Source organism: Girardinichthys multiradiatus, chromosome 11 (genome assembly GCF_021462225.1).
Source record: "Girardinichthys multiradiatus isolate DD_20200921_A chromosome 11, DD_fGirMul_XY1, whole genome shotgun sequence".
NCBI lineage: Eukaryota > Metazoa > Chordata > Actinopteri > Cyprinodontiformes > Goodeidae > Girardinichthys > Girardinichthys multiradiatus.
In genome coordinates this window covers 28607442-28627159 of record NC_061804.1, presented here as the reverse complement: position 1 = coordinate 28627159, position 19718 = coordinate 28607442, and the positions used below count along the sequence as shown (strand labels likewise).

The 19718-nt window shown below is 40.7% G+C and overlaps 1 protein-coding gene across 1 annotated transcript in view; it reads right to left on the bottom strand.

The window, feature by feature from the left end:
• Nucleotides 1-19718, bottom strand: part of slc8a4a (solute carrier family 8 member 4a) — a 54694-nt gene that overhangs the window by 9956 nt on the left and 25020 nt on the right. Inside the window, exons 5-7 of the mRNA XM_047379861.1 lie at nucleotides 15973-16079; nucleotides 13643-13761; nucleotides 12508-12607 (exon numbers count right to left, since the gene is read on the bottom strand). Of these exons, the coding sequence (XP_047235817.1) occupies nucleotides 12508-12607; nucleotides 13643-13761; nucleotides 15973-16079 (326 nt within the window). The remainder of the gene's footprint in view (nucleotides 1-12507; nucleotides 12608-13642; nucleotides 13762-15972; nucleotides 16080-19718) is intronic.

The following is a 19718-nucleotide window of genomic DNA, read 5'->3' as shown; positions in this document are numbered from 1 at the left end:
CTTCAAAATATGTGTTTTGAGCTCTTCAGAGGTGGAGTTTGAGCTAAAGGTCACAAACTGATGGCTAGACATTCTCCTTCAGGATTGTTGGGCAGGAGTTATGGTTCCATCAATTATAGCAAGTCATCCAGGTCCTGAAACTGCAAAGAAACACCAGACCATTAAACCACTGTCATCTTTATAGCCTAAAGTTGGTGTCATTAGTCCAGAAGATATTTTACAAAATGTTATGATGCACCATCAACATGTTTTTTGGCAAATGTGAGATGGGCAGTTTGGTCACCATTTATTGCCCAGTCTATCTTGTTGAGTTGAGTTGAGTTGCTGATGGTTTCTAGAAGTAATGTTTGTAAACCAGCCACTCCTGGGCACCCTTTCATGTTTCCTCCTTTTGTGATTTATGGCTCTCACTGTAGCTTGCTGGAGTCTCAAAGGCTTAGAAATGATTTTGTAACAGTTTCCTGATCTGTTGAATTTCTTTTGATTAGTAGATTAGGGTATTCAGTGAGGTTCTGTTAATCTTTTAGCCTACTTCCTGTTGTCAGATAGGTTATACTTATATATTTCTTAATTCTGCAGGTTTGTCAGTATCTAGGCCTGGGTGTGGTGTGGTGAGTGAAATATACAAATTTAACTGTGGCTCATATAACAGAGCTATTAGTTGAGCTTTGGTGAGTGTTGGTAGTTGGAAGTTGCCACATGCTTGCATAGGAAGATGGATTGCTGAAACGTCAGTAGTTCAATTAAATTTCCATCTGTCTGAGATGATTAGGTTGTAACTGGACATGTTTGATGTGAACTGGCATTAACAAGAATACTGAATTGAACTTATGTTTAATAACTGCTTCAGAGGTTCCTATTGGGTCTAAACTCAATAATGAATTGTCTGAAACATAAATTGGCCGATAACCTGATCAAACCTGGACTGGATAATTCTAGACTCAATGGATATTATTTAAAACACTTGGTGATATATGCAACCTTTATTTTATTTTTATAATAAAATCTATAGAGGTATAATCAAGGCTTGTATCAAGAGAATCTAGTCTCATCTTGTACTGTCTACCTATTGTATCATCTAGGTAGTTGCATGTATAGTTCCATCCCTATAAAACTACTCAGTCACCCTTTTGATCAAAAGCTCTGCAAAGCTTAAACAGCTAATTATTTACTGATGCTACTAAACTAATTTAGTGCAGAAGTTGGCTTTAAATATTGAAAAATTCATACCTCCCAGCTGATATCTTTGTCAAACCCAGAGGTGTCTGACAGAAAAATCCGTGATAGATTATATCAGCCTAATCATGTTTAAATAAAATTACAGTATTATCATAAAATTACATGGACCCTTATCTGTCCACCTTTTAAGTAATTAATTTTTTTATACAGACAGAATGTCTGAAATTGACTGAAAGATGGCAGGTAACTGAATAGCAGAGAACAGAAAATGACTCATCTTTTGACAGTTATGACAGAAATGTTACGACAGCACTCCAGGATAGATCTGGGAACATTGTTTAGAAAGTAAACTAAAATGTTACTGTGAGTATCAACATACATGGAAGAGTCTTGTAGTAATCTACTGCAGGAGTGAAGACCCATTTGTTGATCTGCTATGTGAAAGCCCATTGTGAAAAATCGTTTTTGAGAACTGGAACACCCTAAAACCTAGGATTTTTAAATTGGATTCAGATCATCCTGTTCCCAGTGACTATTATGAATCAAAACACTATGAGTCAGCCCAACACCAGAGAACATTTCCTATAGAAAAACTCTACTTTAAAATAGCTGCAGGTACAGAGGAAAAGTAATTTTGTTAGGCCTAGTTATTTTTTTTATCATTTGCAAACCGGTACAAAGCAGCATGATGGTAAAAATATCCTTTTTGCAGACAATTGAGGTAGAGAAGGTTTCCCTGTTGCCAGGTATTTGGTTCTCTCTCCTTGGCAAACTACAACAAGCTGACTGCTCCAATTGTTATTTAAATACATAAATATAATCATGAAGGTACCAATAAGATCAAAAAAATTACTGAAGGTGTACTTTCTATTCATTTATATGTTCTGGGTGTAAGGATTATGATTAATGATTAGCAACAAGATGGTGCCGACGATGGCAGCCTCGGAGCTTCGCTCTCTCTTTGTTTTTGTATTTTGTGTGTTTTTATGTTTTTCGAGCCACAGTTCTGTGGTGTCGGGCCACAATCCTGTGGTCTCATTCAGTAGAGAGGAACTTCTCAACATCAGAGAGTCCTCTCTTGGGAATTTTTCACCATCTTTCATCGATCCGAGGTTGACTGAGCTCCTGGCAAGCGGAGCTGCGGCACTATACGGGATTCTGCGCCGGAAGCGTCGGAGGGGAAAGCGTGCTGGCGCGCTGGTAATGCTCCGCAAAAGAAGACTTCGCACACCACTGCCTTCAATCCACCTGGCAAATGTCCGCTCTCTAAACAACAAGATGGACGAGCTGCTTCTCCTCACCGGTAAAAACACAGACCTCCGCAGATCAGCGGTTCTCTGCTTCACCGAGACATGGCTGAGTGAAAACATCCCGGACCGCGCACTGCTGATGCCGGACTTCCAGCTGCCCAGAGCGGATCGCAGCGCGGAGCTATCAGGGAAGAGGCGAGGAGGCGGAATCTGTCAGTCAGTCATTTTCTACCGCTTATTCCATAGTGGGTCGCGGGGAAGCTGGTGCCTATCTCCAGCAGTCTATGGGCGAGAGGCAGGGTACACCCTGGACAGGTCGCCAGTCCATCGCAGGGCAACACACATACAACGGAGGCGGAATCTGCTTTTATGTAAATGAAGGTTGGTGCAGAGACGTAAAAGTGCTGGGAAAAACATGTAGCCCGGATCTGGAGTCATTTTCCATAATCTGTAAACCGTTTTATTCACCGAGAGAGTTTTCCTCGTTTATAATAATCGGCTCATATTTTCCACCGCATGGCTGCACTTCTGCCGCTGAAAAACATCTCGCTGAGCTGATTACAGACGTGGAGAAAAAATACACGGACTCTTTCATCATAATACTGGGAGATTTTAACAGAGCAAACCTCTCAAATGAACTCCCCAAATACAGACAGCATATTAAGTGTCCCACCAGAGACAAAAACACACTGGACCATTGTTACACAGCTTTAAAGGACTCATATCATGCTGTTACCAGTGCTGCTCTGGGTTTTTCGGATCATTATCTAATCCACCTCATTCCAACCTACAGACAGAGACTAAGAGCTTCCAAACCCAAGGTTCACACTGTTAAGAAGTGGACTGAGGAATCAAAGCAGATGCTACAGGCCTGCTTTGAATGCACAGACTGGACTGTTTTCGAAACCTCAGCCACTGACTTAAACCAACTAACTGATGTGGTGACATCATACATCAGTTTCTGTGAGGACATGTGTGTGCAGACCAAGACCTTCTGTACCTTTGGGAATAACAAGCCATGGTTTACTCCACACCTCAGGAACCTGAGCAGGGAAAAGGAAGAAGCTCACAGCAGTGGAGATTGGGCGCGGTACAGGCAGGCCAGGAACAAACTAACAAAGGAGATCAAAGCAACTAAGAGAAACTACAGGTCCTTCTCAAAAAATTAGCATATTGTGATAAAGTTCATTATTTTCCATAATGTAATGATGAAAATTTAACATTCATATATTTTAGATTCATTGCACACTAACTGAAATATTTCAGGTCTTTTATTGTCTTAATACGGATGATTTTGGCATACAGCTCATGAAAACCCAAAATTCCTATCTCACAAAATTAGCATATCATTAAAAGGGTCTCTAAACGAGCTATGAACCTAATCATCTGAATCAACGAGTTAACTCTAAACACCTGCAAAAGATTCCTGAGGCCTTTAAAACTCCCAGCCTGGTTCATCACTCAAAACCCCAATCATGGGTAAGACTGCCGACCTGACTGCTGTCCAGAGGGCCACTATTGACACCCTCAAGCAAGAGGGTAAGACAGAGAAAGAAATTTCTGAACGAATAGGCTGTTCCCAGAGTGCTGTATCAAGGCACCTCAGTGGGAAGTCTGTGGAAAGGAAAAAGTGTGGCAGAAAATGCTGCACAACGAGAAGAGGTGACCGGACCCTGAGGAAGATTGTGGAGAAGGGCCGATTCCAGACCTTGGGGGACCTGCGGAAGCAGTGGACTGAGTCTGGAGTAGAAACATCCAGAGCCACCGTGCACAGGCGTGTGCAGGAAATGGGCTACAGGTGCCGCATTCCCCAGGTCAAGCCACTTTTGAACCAGAAACAGTGGCAGAAGTGCATGACCTGGGCTACAGAGAAGCAGCACTGGACTGTTTCTCAGTGGTCCAAAGTACTTTTTTCGGATGAAAGCAAATTCTGCATGTCATTCGGAAATCAAGGTGCCAGAGTCTGGAGGAAGACTGGGGAGAAGGAAATGCCAAAATGCCAGAAGTCCAGTGTCAAGTACCCACAGTCAGTGATGGTCTGGGTTGCCGTGTCAGCTGCTGGTGTTGGTCCACTGTGTTTTATCAAGGGCCGTGTCAATGCACCTAGCTATCAGGAGATTCTGGAGCACTTCATGCTTCCATCTGCTGAAAAGCTTTATGGAGATGAAGATTTCATTTTTCAGCACGACCTGGCACCTGCTCACAGTGCCAAAAGTAAATGGTTTACTGACCATGGTATCACTGTGCTCAATTGGCCTGCCAACTCTCCTGACCTGAACCCCATAGAGAATCTGTGGGATATTGTGAAGAGAACGTTGAGAGACTCAAGACCCAACACTCTGGATGAGCTAAAGGCCGCTATCGAAGCATCCTGGGCCTCCATAAGACCTCAGCAGTGCCACAAGCTGATTGCCTCCATGCCACGCCGCATTGAAGCAGTCATTTCTGCAAAAGGATTCCCGACCAAGTATTGAGTGCATAACTGTACATGATTATTTGAAGGTTGACGTTTTTTGTATTAAAAACACTTTTCTTTTATTGGTCGGATGAAATATGCTAATTTTGTGAGATAGGAATTTTGGGTTTTCATGAGCTGTATGCCAAAATCATCCATATTAAGACAATAAAAGTCCTGAAATATTTCAGTTAGTGTGCAATGAATCTAAAATATATGAATGTTAAATTTCCATCATGACTTTATGGAAAATAATGAACTTTATCACAATATGCTAATATTTTGAGAAGGACCTGTACAATGAGAAGCTCAAGAACAGCCTTTCTACTGGTGACACTTCAGCTGTATGGACCAGTCTGAGAAACCTGACTGCCTATAGGAGCCCCCCCACCCATCCTGAACAGAGTCCTCGCCTGGCCAACCGTCTGAATGGCTTCTACTGCAGACATGACAAGAAGCCATTCACACCTCAAATCATCCCCTCTACATCCCATTCAGGAACGAATTCCTCCCATAAAGCAACCAACCCCCCACCGTCAGATCCTCTGCCTGCACTAAAGATCTCCGAGGAAGATGTAAACAGGCTCTTTCAGCGCATGAAAACAAAGAAAGCTGGAGGACCTGATAACGTCTCCCCATCATGCCTGAAAGCCTGTGCAAATCAACTCACTCCAATCTTCACAAGGATCTTCAACAAGTCACTGGAGAAAGGTGAGGTCCCCTCCTGCCTCAAACGATCCACCATCATCCCGGTTCCCAAGAAACCCACCATCGTAGGATTAAATGACTATAGGTCTGTAGCCCTGACGTCTGTGATCATGAAGTCCTTTGAGCGGCTGGTGTTGAAGCACTTGAAAGACATCACAGGCCCCCTGCTGGACCCCCTGCAGTTTGCTTACCGAGCAAACAGGTTGGCAGATGGTGCTGTTAACTTATGTCTACACTTCATCCTGCAACACCTCGACCACCCAGGGACGTACGCCAGGATCCTGTTTGTAGACTTCAGCTCAGCCTTCAACACCATCATACCAGACATCCTCCACCAGAAGCTCACCCAGCTCAACGTCCCAGCCTCCACCTGTCAGTGGATCAACAGCTTCCTGACGGACCGACAGCAGCAGGTGAGACTGGGGAACATCTTCTCCCGATCCAGATCAATAAGTACTGGTGCCCCCCAGGGGTGTGTTCTATCCCCACTTCTCTTCTCCCTGTACACAAATGACTGCACCTCATCGGACTCGTCCGTGAAACTCCTTAAGTTTGCAGACTACACCACTGTCATTGGACTGATCCAGGATGGTGATGAGTCTGCATACAGACAGCAGGTGGCTCGGCTGGTACACTGGTGCAGTCAGAACTACCTTGAACTGAATCCACTCAAGACTGTGGAAATGGTGGTGGACTTTCGGAGAACACCACCCCCATACACCCCCCTCACCATCCTCAACAACACTGTATCGGCCATGGACCACTTCAGGTTCTTAGGAACCTGAGATGATCTTCACACATAGACACTGTTCAAAGGAAGGCCCAGCAGAGACTGTACTTCCTGAGGCAACTCAAGAAGTTCAACCTTCCACAGGAGCTGTTGGTCATCTTCTACACTGCCATCATTCAGTCTGTCCTGTCTTCATCCATCTCAGTGTGGTTTGGCTCATCCACAAAACAGGACAGGTCCTGACTGCAACGAATAATCAGGACTGCAGAGAGAATAATCAGGGCTGACCTTCCCTCCATCCAGGACTTATACAGGTCTAGGGTCAGGAAAAGAGCTGCTAAAATCTCTGCAGACCCCACACATCCTGCACATAAACTGCTTAGAGTTTTACCTTCAGGCTGCCGCTACAGAGCACTGTTCACTAAAACCAGCCGCCACAGAGACAGTTTCTTCCCCCAGGCTGTTTCTCTGATGAACATTCAATAGAGTACAAAACAACAGCATACAGATGTTGCAAATGCACCTTTTTTGTTAGATATGTGTATATTGTACATTGTAAATTGTAAATTTGTATATTCTGTAATGCAAAAACAGAACAAAAGAGCAAAGTGTACCGGAGTCAAATTCCTTGTTTGTATGTACGAACTTGGCAATAAAGCTGATTCTGATTCTGATTCTGATAATTTAAAAAAAATGTATTTCTTTACCAAAAATCATTACTTACGAATAGAAATCAGAAATATCCTCTAGTGTTGTGATTATGGACTCAAAGCTCTTTAATAATTACAAATTATTACCCAAAACCACCAACTGTCACTGTTTATTCAAGCACTTCACTGAAGGCGGGGAAACTTCGACCTTGTTTTGACAGATAAATCACTCTTGCATAAAATAAACACAAACGCTTGTCTTAATTATATATATGAAGATTTATTGAAGCCAAATAATCCTGATATACCATTATTCTGGTCCAAAATCCTTCACCTAACTAACAAGCACTATTCTACACAAAGGGAATAAAAATGACTACCTAACAATGATAATAAAAGAAAAATATATATGCGCATTTAGTGTCTATGAAGATCAAACCAGCAGTTTTATGGACAAAATGTTTAATTTGGGTTAAATGGAAAGAAATCCTCCTGTCGTGTTGATGTCTCGATTGCAGCGATCAGCTGATAAAACGCTGGGGTCACGCCCCTTTAGCCACAACCAGCTGAATGCCCCAAATCTTGACAAAGGGTCATAAACTCTGAGGCGGGAACTCAGTGGAAAATCTCCAGCAATAAAACTGGAACAAAGAGTGGTCAGGCGAGGCCCAGACCGCAGTTGCTTTGAATTAAAAACTTTTAAAAGTCCAACTTCTAACTCCTGGCTGATTTGGGATCAGCCGAACAAAACATTACCCACGCACGATTCAGCAGCGCTTGCGCACTAAATCAAAACACAGCTCAGCATAACATAATTCAATCAGTATTGCATGCAACAAGTTAATACCTTAGATTAACTACTGGTGATTCTACATAACCTTAACTGCCTCATCCTGCCCAGACCTCTAAATGCATGGACGAAATTACTTTGAGGTTGATTTCTTCTCTCCACCGGTTGAGGATGGATCAGGTCTGAAGAAAAGGAGAGGAGGTGGACCACGTGTCTGTGATCAAATTAAAGAAAAAAGACGGTAATTTCTCATCCGTCCAGGAGGGGAAAAAATTAATCGTTAGTCGACTGCATTACACAAGGAGGAAAACTCATCTCCTTGGACATAGAACCTCTGTGGGTTTTCACCTGCGCCGGGTGTCGGCGCGGTCTTCGATCGGTAAATAAATCTCCTGATCTTCTCGTATCAGACAGATTTCCAGCTTTCAAGCTCTTCCGGGAATGGCCTTGTGGAGCAAAAGTTCGCCTGCGAGCTTGTCTCTCCAGATATGCGCCTCCGTTGCGCTGTCCTTTGAGACAGGTGGGAAATGGCCCCGAAACTCTCCATCTCAGCCGGTTTATACTCCCAGTGACGCCAGAGCTGCGACGTCTGTTGAACCACGCATGTCAAAATGTGCGACCAAAATGGATGCCCCCAACATGGGAAAATTTCACAAAACAGTGCCGTCTCTGACATTTTTTTTGCAATTGCTTTGCACACATATACTTCAATATTTATGCAATGGATTCACAGTGTAGATTGCTCTCAGATGCAAACAGCTCTGATCTTTCAGAATGCAAAGAAATGTGCTACTTAATTACATACATATAGATTAATATCAGTAGGCTTTTTGCTATATACCTGCATTCTAATTCAGTTTAATTTGAGCAAACTGCGCCAGCATAGAGAGGTGATAATGGCTCGTTTGAGCTATTTTAGGAGCAGATTTGCCATTGTGGGGATGGTGTTATCCACACAGAAGTTTATATAGTCGGTGACACACTCATTCATGGCATTTATGTCTTCTCCATGTGGCTGGCACAGTGCGTCCCAGTCTGTAGCCTCAAAGCAACCTTGCAGAGCTTCTTCATCTTCCTGTGACCATTTTCTCACTGTCTTCTTTATTACAGGTTGCCTCTGAACAAGGGGCTTATATTTCGAGCAGAGAAAAACAAGATTGTGATCTGATTTACCTAGAGGAGGTCTTGCTGTAGAGATGTATGAGTCCTTGACATTAGCATAAAAAAATCCAACGTTTTATTTTCTCTGGTAGAGCAGCTGACAAACTGTTGAAACGTTGGAAGTGTAGCAGAGAGTGAAGCATGGTTAAAATCACCAGAAACTGCCACAAACGAATTGGGGTTTTGTGTCTGTAGCTTAGCAACAACTGAGCTGATTGCATCACATGCAGTGTCGGCAATAGCTAAATGTGGAATGTAAACTGTTGCCAAATTAACACTGATGAACTCTGGGTAAATAATATGAACATAAAGAGATTGCATTGAATTGTTATTACAATATACAGTATGTCTCCCCTTTTGCAAGAATTATGTTTAATGGCATAATTTAATTTCCTAATGAGTTTACAATGTAACGATAATTCAATTGTTTTCAATAAATGTTACCAATTTAATGTAAAATTGATCTATAACCCTAATCTATATATCTCGTCCTGTCTCTGTCAGAATGCTTTGTTGTTGTATGCTGAGTCACATCATTTTTGAATAATGTAAGAATGCTGTAAATGTACCAGAACTATACAGTACCAGTGATGAAAGCTAACTATACCCTGACTGTTAAGTTTGTTCATTTGTTTTGACTATTTTCTACTAGACTCTCTCTGGCCAGTCGAGAGTGAATGTGGTTCTGTCGCTTCATCCAGAGAATCCAGAGAATCTCTCACATGGATTTATTGTTGCACTAGTAATAACAAAGTACACACACATATTTAACTCTTTACAACCTAAATTTATTTACCGTTATTTAAAAACAAATGATGTTTCTATTTGCTTGACAGACAGCAAATTTGCAAAATTAGGTGTAACTGAACATAGACTGGACCACTAGAAATAAAGTGCTTTCTATGGGATCTTGTAATGTTATGAATATGGATCAATAGTCGGGCTTTTGAACTGTCTGGGCAGCATGGGTCACATTAGGAAGGGGAGGCACACTAGCAGCTGATTAAACATAATGGAGAGCATTTTTATCTCTTAGCTGGGGTGCAGTGGGAGCTGCTTGCCCAGCAAAAATTGCCACTGTGCATCAAAAAGCAATAGTGGTATACAGGTCCTTCTAAAAAAATTAGCATATTGTGATAAAGTTCATTATTTTCCATAATGTCATGATGAAAATTTAACATTGATATATTTTAGATTCATTGCACACTAACTGAAATATTTCAGGTCTTTTATTGTCTTAATACGGATGATTTTGGCATACAGCTCATGAAAACCCAAAATTCCTATCTCACAAAATTAGCATATTTCATCCGACCAATAAAAGAAAAGTGTTTTTAATACAAAAAAACGTCAACCTTCAAATAATCATGTACAGTTATGCACTCAATACTTGGTCGGGAATCCTTTTGCAGAAATGACTGCTTCAATGCGGCGTGGCATGGAGGCAATCAGCTTGTGGCACTGAGGTCTTATGGAGGCCCAGGATGCTTCGATAGCGGCCTTTAGCTCATCCAGAGTGTTGGGTCTTGAGTCTCTCAACGTTCTCTTCACAATATCCCACAGATTCTCTATGGGGTTCAGGTCAGGAGAGTTGGCAGGCCAATTGAGCACAGTGATACCATGGTCAATAAACCATTTACTTTTGGCACTGTGAGCAGGTGCCAGGTCGTGCTGAAAAATGAAATCTTCATCTCCATAAAGCTTTTCAGCAGATGGAAGCATGAAGTGCTCCAAAATCTCCTGATAGCTAGCTGCATTGACCCTGCCCTTGATAAAACACAGTGGACCAACACCAGCAGCTGACACGGCACCCCAGACCATCACTGACTGTGGGTACTTGACACTGGACGTCTGGCATTTTGGCATTTCCTTCTCCCCAGTCTTCCTCCAGACTCTGGCACCTTGATTTCCGAATGACATGCAGAATTTGCTTTCATCCGAAAAAAGTACTTTGGACCACTGAGCAACAGTCCAGTGCTGCTTCTCTGTAGCCCAGGACTGGGGAATGCGGCACCTGTAGCCCATTTCCTGCACACGCCTGTGCACGGTGGCTCTGGATGTTTCTACTCCAGACTCAGTCCACGGCTTCCGCAGGTCCCCCAAGGTCTGGAATCGGCCCTTCTCCACAATCTTCCTCAGGGTCTGGTCACCTCTTCTCGTTGTGCAGCGTTTTCTGCCACACTTTTTCCTTCCCACAGACTTCCCACTGAGGTACCTTGATACAGCACACTGGGAACAGCCTATTCGTTCAGAAATGTCTTTCTGTGTCTTACCTTCTTGCTTGAGGGTGTCAATAGTGGCCTTCTGGACAGCAGTCAGGTCGGCAGTCTTACCCATGATTGGGGTTTTGAGTGATGAAACAGGCTGGGAGTTTTAAAGGCCTCAGGAATCTTTTGCAGGTGTTTAGAGTTAACTCGTTGATTCAGATGATTAGGTTCATAGCTCGTTTAGAGACCCTTTTAATGATATGCCAATTTTGTGAGATAGGAATTTTGGGTTTTCATGAGCTGTATGCCAAAATCATCCATATTAAGACAATAAAAGACCTGAAATATTTCAGTTAGTGTGCAATGAATCTAAAATATATGAATGTTAAATTTTCATCATTACATTGTAGAAAATAATGAACTTTATCACAATATGCTAATTTTTTGAGAAGGACCTGTACATGCATGGTTATTTGAGGTGAATTTGTGACAGTAATTTATAAGGGGTTAGGAGCATTGTTTGTAGGGATTGCACCCAACCAATCATGGTGGGCTGTCTTTTTGCCCTAGTCAAGCCCTGCTTGTAGGGGTGCAGGTGTTTATAACTTGCTAGTTTTGATCGTTTTGTCAATTCAAAATAGCTTTTTTGATATTGTTTGTTTTAATAAGAATACTATGTTGGAATTTCAGCCCACTGGGTTTGCTCCCTAACTTGTTGATTTTTCTCATGACATTTATAGGCTGCTAAACAACACTGCAGGGATGCTTGCTTATAACAATGTTATTACTGGTTAGATCTCTTTGATTTATGAAACCAATGCACGGTAATACAATGTAGAAATCAAATTTTACAGTTGGAAAAGTTGCTGCTAATTTCCATAGGTCTGCACACAGTGAGCATGCTTACAGTAAACAGTTTTGTGAATTTGCCTATCTGGGTGCAAATGATGCTGACATTATGCTGAAACAAAGAAAATAAAAACTAGACTTGCTTTCTGGGTGTTTTGGTGTGAGAAAATCTAAAAGATTCACAAAGCTATACAAATGGCTTTTAAAACAGCACAGTACTTGGAGTCACATAAATTGTCCAGGCAATGTTGGCCTGTGCAGCTTTTATGGTGGGCCTTTTAAGGAATTCACCACATAATGCATTTTTAATCAGCTATCTGCTTCAAACAGGTGTGGCAAATAAACAGGCAATCGCCAAAGGGTGTTAAAACATTAAACTGAAACATTTGGGATTTTAATGAAGAAATGTCACAGAAAACAAAGAAAACAGGCAGCTAGTGGGCCTGATCCAGATTGCACGTTTAGCCATGTACAGATCGGCTCTCACTGGGAGGAACAGATGTTAGGTTTCAGGACTCTGCGGCTCACCTGCACTGACAGTAACAGCGCTGACAAACTGCTCCCTCCAGCTGCTGCTCCCCACCACCAGCGCCAGGTTGGTCTTCTTGATCAACTTGTCCACTGTGCTCTGGAGATGCCCACGGAGACAGAGACAGCAGCATTGACAGGTATGAGACACACATTATCAGTGGAAGCTTAGCAATAAGTGACTCAAGGGATAAAGATGAGGTGACTGAGGGTACAATTACTGGCATCTCTCATCCCACTGTGGTGCACAGTGAGTTACAAAACTAGATTTGGAGGGAGGTTTGGGTTGGGCTGGGCTTTATGCCAGTATGAAGATGGCCCGCGGGAAATAGAACCAGGGAGTGGAGCTGAGAGTCTCAATGCTGTATCATGTTGGAGCTTAAATGCTCATAAATAGTCTTAATGGAGCACAACAGCCAGTTTTCACCAAAGCATCAGTTTACTCTGCAATACAAACCTGTAAACACACTGTGTCCTGTGGGTGTAACGTTAGTAATAATAAGGCTAATGTCATGGTGATATAACCAGGGGGTCTCAGACTGGATTAGAAGAGTGGAGGGCAAACCAGAGGTTGCAGATATAGATTGCCTACTAAACAGACACCTTCCTTTATGGTGTGATCACACATTATCTTCCTTGCATTTGGTTTTCATCTAAATGTAATCTTTTTTTTATCCCATCTTTACATTTCTGCATCAAATTCATTTATTCCATTAAAAGTGCTGCTTTGTGTTTACAGATCTGAATTTACTTGTTTAAGCATTGAAGCTGAATGAAAATGTATATGAATAAGTCTGCAGGAAGAGGAATTAGTTAGCAACAAGAACATGCTTCATAATTCATCACAGATCCTTGGGCGAGTTTAAATATTTATTCTTGCTGTCAAAGAGAAAATACTGTAACTTGATGAAAACTGTGATAGCGTGCAGAGGCTTTGAGACTTTTGTGTTGTTTATGACCTCCAACTGTGTCTGTTGATTAATTCTTAGAAGTTTGTGTTTTCAGATGAATGAAAGTCTCTTAAAAATAGTGTCTAAATGCTGTCAGGACTGGTGTTTATTGGTCAGTACAAAATATAAATAGTGAAATCATTTTTGGGGAGTAAAGTGGTTTAAAATGGCTTCCTTTGAGTTACCTTGAATTCATAGGATTCCTCAATGACCACCTCCAGCTTAGTGTGTTCTCCTAGAATAGGGCAGCCCATCTTTGACACGTCCTCTGGCCCCACTGCTGTTTTATTATCATTTGTGTCCCCTGAACAGAGTAACAGATGCAGAAATGTAGAATTTCCTACATTATACTATGACAATAACTGTCACTCTTACCACGCAGAGCTGCATTAGAAACAACCCCAGTTTTTCACCAATAAAACAATCTGAGTCCGTTTCTTGTATGTTAAACTCAATGCAGTTTTTTCAACACCAACAAAAAATGTTGTTAGTGGTATTCATTGTACTTAAAAAATTCCAGACCAGAAAAAACACTACAGACATGCAGTGCCTTGCACAAATATTCACACCTGCTTCACATCTTGTGAGATTGCAACCACACACTTCCAAGTATTTTATTAGAATTTTGTGTGACACACCAAGTGGATGGAAAATTATGTAATTTTCATTTTTTTTTTTTAAACCACATATCAAACAAAAATCTAAAAGGTGTGTATTTTGACATGATCTCCTTGTTTTAGGAGTTTTGGTTTGCTTGTTCTCCTGTCGATGTTCTCTTTTTGCTGTTTCTTGTAATTGTGTACATTAATGTTTTGTAAGATTTCCTTCCTGTTGGTTATGTTCTTCAGTTGCTGTGATGTTCTTTTGTACATTGTAATTTAGGTTCATTATTGTGCTTAGATGTTCTGTTGTTCCCCTGAACTCCCTGCCCATCTGTGTTAATTAGCCTCCCTCCTTTAGTTGTCCTGCATTCTTTCCCTCACCAGCTGCTCCAGCTTTTCTCCTGATTAGCTCCCATTGTTCATTTGTCCATTCTCCAGCTTACTTCTGTTTTATAGCCTCTGTTTTTCATTGTTCATCACTGGTTCCTCCTGGCTACTTGCTCCATGTCCTTTACCTCAACTTCCCTGTTTATTACCTGCTCCAGCCATTTATACCTGCCTGCGTTCCATGTCCTGCCATTTGTAAGTCTACTGGTTTGATTATTAAAAGACTGTTCTATTCCCATGCTCCTGTTCATACGTTGGTCCTTCAAAACCCCAGCATAATTTAACATATTTGTGTTCAGCCCCCTTTTATTCTAAAGCGCTAAAAAAAAAAACAATGCAGCCAGTTGCCTAATTCCAGCTGTTCTGTGAAAGTCTCAGAGGTTAGTAATCAAACAGCATTATGAAGACCAAAGAACACAGGAAACAGGTCAGGCACAAAGTTGTCATATGTCACAATTGCAAACTTACCAAGACATGTCCACCTAAACTATCAAGTGGCAAAAGAGAACATTAAATCAGAGATGCACCCAAGAAGCCCATGGGAACTCTGGAAGAACTGCAGAGATCCACGGCTCAGGTGGGAGAATCTGTGGGCAGGATAACTATTTGTCGATCACTTCCAGAACCTGTTCTTTATGGAGGAGTGGCAATAAGAAAGCCATTGTTGAAAGCAAACAATAAGAACTCCGGTTCACAGGTTGCCACAAATAATTTACGTTACACAGCAAATATGTGGAAGAAGGTGCCCTGGTTATATGAGATCCAAATTTTACTTTTTGGCCTACATGCAAAATGTTATGTTTGGCAAAGAGCTAATGCATCAAATCACCTAAATTCACCATCTCTACCATCAAACATGGAGACGGCAGTATCATGGTGTAGGGGCTGCTTTTTTCAGCAGGGACAGAGTGTGATGTGAGAATAGATGGAGTTAAATACAAGGCAATTCAGGAAGAAAGTCTGTGAGATGCTGTAAAAGACCTACGAGGGTCACCCTAAAGAAACTGTCAGTGCTACATTGGTATGGTTTAGACCAAACTATATTCCTATGTTTGAATGGTCAAGTCAAAGTCCAAATCTAAACACAAATGAAAATCTGTAACAAGACTTGAAAGTTGCAAAGCTGGTAAAGACCAACCCCAAGAGACTTGCAGCGTTGTTTTGAAAAACCGTGTTTCTACAGTTCATTGTCACACTTTTCAGATTTTTATGTGTACATATTTTTAATAACTATGTTTTATTGTTCTTTTACTACACAATTATGAACTACTTTGTGCTGGTTTGTTACAAAAGTCCAAATAAAATTCATTGAAGTTCATGGCTGCAACATGACATCATGTGAAGAGATTCAAGTGGTATAAATACTTTTGCGAGGCTCTGTAAATAAGGATTAGCCCATATTTAAGAAGAACTTATGTCAAAAGATAAATTTTAACACATAAGTATTTAAATAAAAGATGAAGAGAAGCTAATGCAAATGTTGCAGACCAGCCCTCTGCTGCTGCCAAAAACACTTCTCAACTCACCGTGTCTCTGTCCCACCTCCAACAGGATGGGTTCCTCCAACACAATCGTGAACGTCTTGTTCTTCTCGTATTCCTCATCATCGATGATCTTGACATTCAGCAGCTTCCTGGAGATAGACGGAAAATAAATAAATAAAATAACGAACTGATTAGTTTTAGACTGACTAATTAGCTCCTTGAAAAACTAATAACTGTCAGTGTCATGAAATTCTTTTAAAAATAGTGCACAAGCACTTGATGACCTCCATGATTTATTACAGAGATTCAGTGAAAACTAATGTTTTAGCCTACACAATGAATCATTAAACTGTTAGGTAAGAGGATGGATGCTGAAGAGCTCCACAAAATATCCTGTAATGCCAAGCAAAACATGACATTTTTCCTGCACTCCACAAGAGGGCGGATTCCTTCTACATCATTAAGTCCATTAAAGCACAAGTGTTGCGAAATAGCCCACACCCCTCCCACACACTTCAAATCCTAATTCAGATGATCAGGTAAATTCTCTGTGGAAATTAAGAGCTACTTGCCAGGAAAACCAAGCAGGTGAAAGCAAACTCCTAAACCTTACCCAGATTATGCATTTCTTACATCTAAATGCAGCACAAAACCTGAGGTGTCAAGCTGTGACCACCATATTTTTCTTCAGCCCGCTTCACTCTCCTACACTGTCACAGTCCGTCTCTCTCCCTCTCTCTCCCTACATCTCCCTAATGATATGTGGGTGGCTGTCTATTTCTGTCTACACACATACACTCAGGGTCTGACAACGCACAGGGAGAGCGTTCGCTCGCAGAACACAAGATTTTTATTTTAAACACCAACGGTCACGTCATTCGCTGTTTAATGTCAGGGAGAGTCATACCAGTGGGAGCAAAGTGAATAGCTGCAAAGCCTCGAAACCTCACAAAGAGAAAAAAAGAAGAGTTTCTGTACAGGGGTAGTTTGCTTTGAAGCTTCCTGTTTGGCTCTTAAAATAAGATGCGATGGTTCACTTGGTAGATGCTATGTTTATAAGGCGGAGTGTAGCCCACTAACATGAACAGATTAAACTGATGGGGATGTTTCCGTTTTCTAGTTTCTCATAAGAAATTTAAAACTTACAAATTAAAGACCATCAAAAGCCAGTTTATGATTTACCATCACCGGCCATTTTATTGGGGTTCACCTTATTTTTACCGGGTCGGATCCTCTTTTGCATTCCTGTGTTAATTCTTTGCCACATACACTTATTCAGGTCTCTGAAAAATTCCTCAGAGATATTTGTCCACATTAACATGACACCATCACGCAGTTGCTTCTGATTTATTGGCTGCACATCCATGGCATGAATCCTATTTTCCACCACAAGCCAGTGGCACTCTATTGGGCTGAGATCTGGTGACTGTGGAGGTCAGTGGGGCTTTTGATGTGTCCATGCTTTGTTTAATGTGTCTGTATATTGGGATGAAGGACATAGAATTTACAGTGTTCTGCCCAACAGCACAGGGTGTATTTGCTATAATGTCACCTTCTTATAAATATATCTTCATATTTTTTTCCTCCATAAGAATCAAGTCACCATCTCAGGATTAAAGTTCAAAGCTTTATTTGCAGAATTAATAAGAAAGTAGGTAAGGAGGCAATCAATCCCAGCATTCAGCATGTTGTGGTGAATGCTGTGAAGAGTAATCCAATTCAGCTTTAATATAAATGTAATAAATCTTTAATTAGAGCAAGTCAAAGCAGCCAAAGTTCAAGTTACATGAGTTATTTTAATTTACTGTGGGGATTTATCTGATTATGCAAAGGCTTATCCAACAAGACTTCAGTCTTGGATGAAATTGACAGGTTTGCAGACTTAAGAAAGTGCAGTAAACCACACACACCAGTTCTGAGAACAGACATTCCCAGTGAGAGTTGTGCTAGATCAAAATAACTGACTCATTTGAAAAATTATTGGCAGGTTAAATATTGATTTATTACATTTAGCAAGAAGAAGAGTGTAGGTGTTTTTGATAGTTGAGAATAATCTTGTCAACATGCCACAGTGTACATTTCCCAAAGATTTGCAGAAACTCAACAAACCTCAAATCAAATGTCAACAATCCCAAATCCCGTCAGTTTCATTGTACCCCCCAGTACAATGACAATAAAGACTATTCTATTCTATTCTATTCTATTCTATTCTATTCTATTCTATTCTATTCTATTCTATTCTATTCTATTCGTCCACCAAAGCTTTGGCTGCCAGATTGGAACTCCATATGCATAACCTGATTTTATAAATTTTATTCAGTTTCAATTTCCATTTAATTTATTTATATTGTGCCAGTTCACAACACATGCCGTCACTGTCACATTCTGAGGTTTTAGTGGACCAATGCGCAGACAAGAGTTGGGCAGCAGCATGTTTTAGAGAAGCTTCAGTTTTTATTCCAAAGGTCTTTCCAAATAAACAAGGCAAAAACACTGTAGGTTCAAACATAAGTCGAAATCCAAAAACTTACAAAGTCGACTCTGCAGGAACATGGTTAACACAGAACTTAATCAAGGGTAGTGAACAGGAGGAACCAGCGAAGAACAATGAAAACCAGCAAGCTAATAAACAGAGGGAAGTGAGGTATGAACCAATGAGACTGAGAGGTAGGAAAATCAGAGGAGATGGTAAACAGGTGTGATCCAGGCTGCCGAGAACTGAGGGAGTATGAATAGTTGCTAAGGTGACCAAACTAGAAAACAAAGGGAACGAGAGAGGAACTAGACTGTGAAAACAAAACTATAAGTAAGCACTGCATAACAAAACTCAGGGAAACAGAACTAAACAAAGCTATGGACATAGATAGGTAACTAAAAGAAACATAGGAACCTAAAATAGTCATTAACGAAAGTAAACTGAGAACTATAGGAAATAGAAGAAAACACCACAACCTAATAATTAACAACAGAACCCATAATGAAAACCTTGATCGTAAAATAAACAAAACCTAAACCAACACTGACTGAAGTAACTGGAAAGGAGACAGAGAACTAGAATATGTGCAAACCAAAGGTAAACAATAACTAAAGCTAACCAATAAAGGAGGCAGGAACTATAGAAACTAAACTGAGGAACTAAACTTAGGAAAGAGAACAAATACCTAACATAAATAAACACAGAGATACTAAATGAGAAATTAAACAAGAGAATCCAGGGAAGACAAAGAACTATAATAATAATAATAATAATAATAATACCATACAAAGTCATAAGAAAGCAACCACTAAGAAACTAAGAACGAGAGGAGAGAAAACAACAAACACAAGGAAGCGGTAGAGAGAACAAAACTAACAGGGAGTAAAAGAAAATAAACAAACTGTCTAAAATCCAAAATATAAACATCTAGACGAAAAGTAACTAAACACAAAACCACAAACAACGTCCAAAATGTCACACCCCGACAGTTACAAGGCACTTTGCAAAGTCAATTCAGTCGAATCATACAGATTCCATTTCATCCTATCCTTATAAGCTTCAGATAATGTTTCTCAATTCCTATATATTGATTTATAAACATATTATTTAATACAGTTTATGTTTAAATTAAAGTATGGTATTATCTATGTTATTGGTAAGGTTGGAGAGAAGCTCACTTTTCAAATCTTCATCTGGAAAATATATGTTCCCATAGGGGATGCTCTGAATGGATGTCTCCTCATCCATTTCCATTTTCTGACCATTTGTTTTTATCTCTCTGTTGTACATTTCCTGTTTTCACAGCATATGG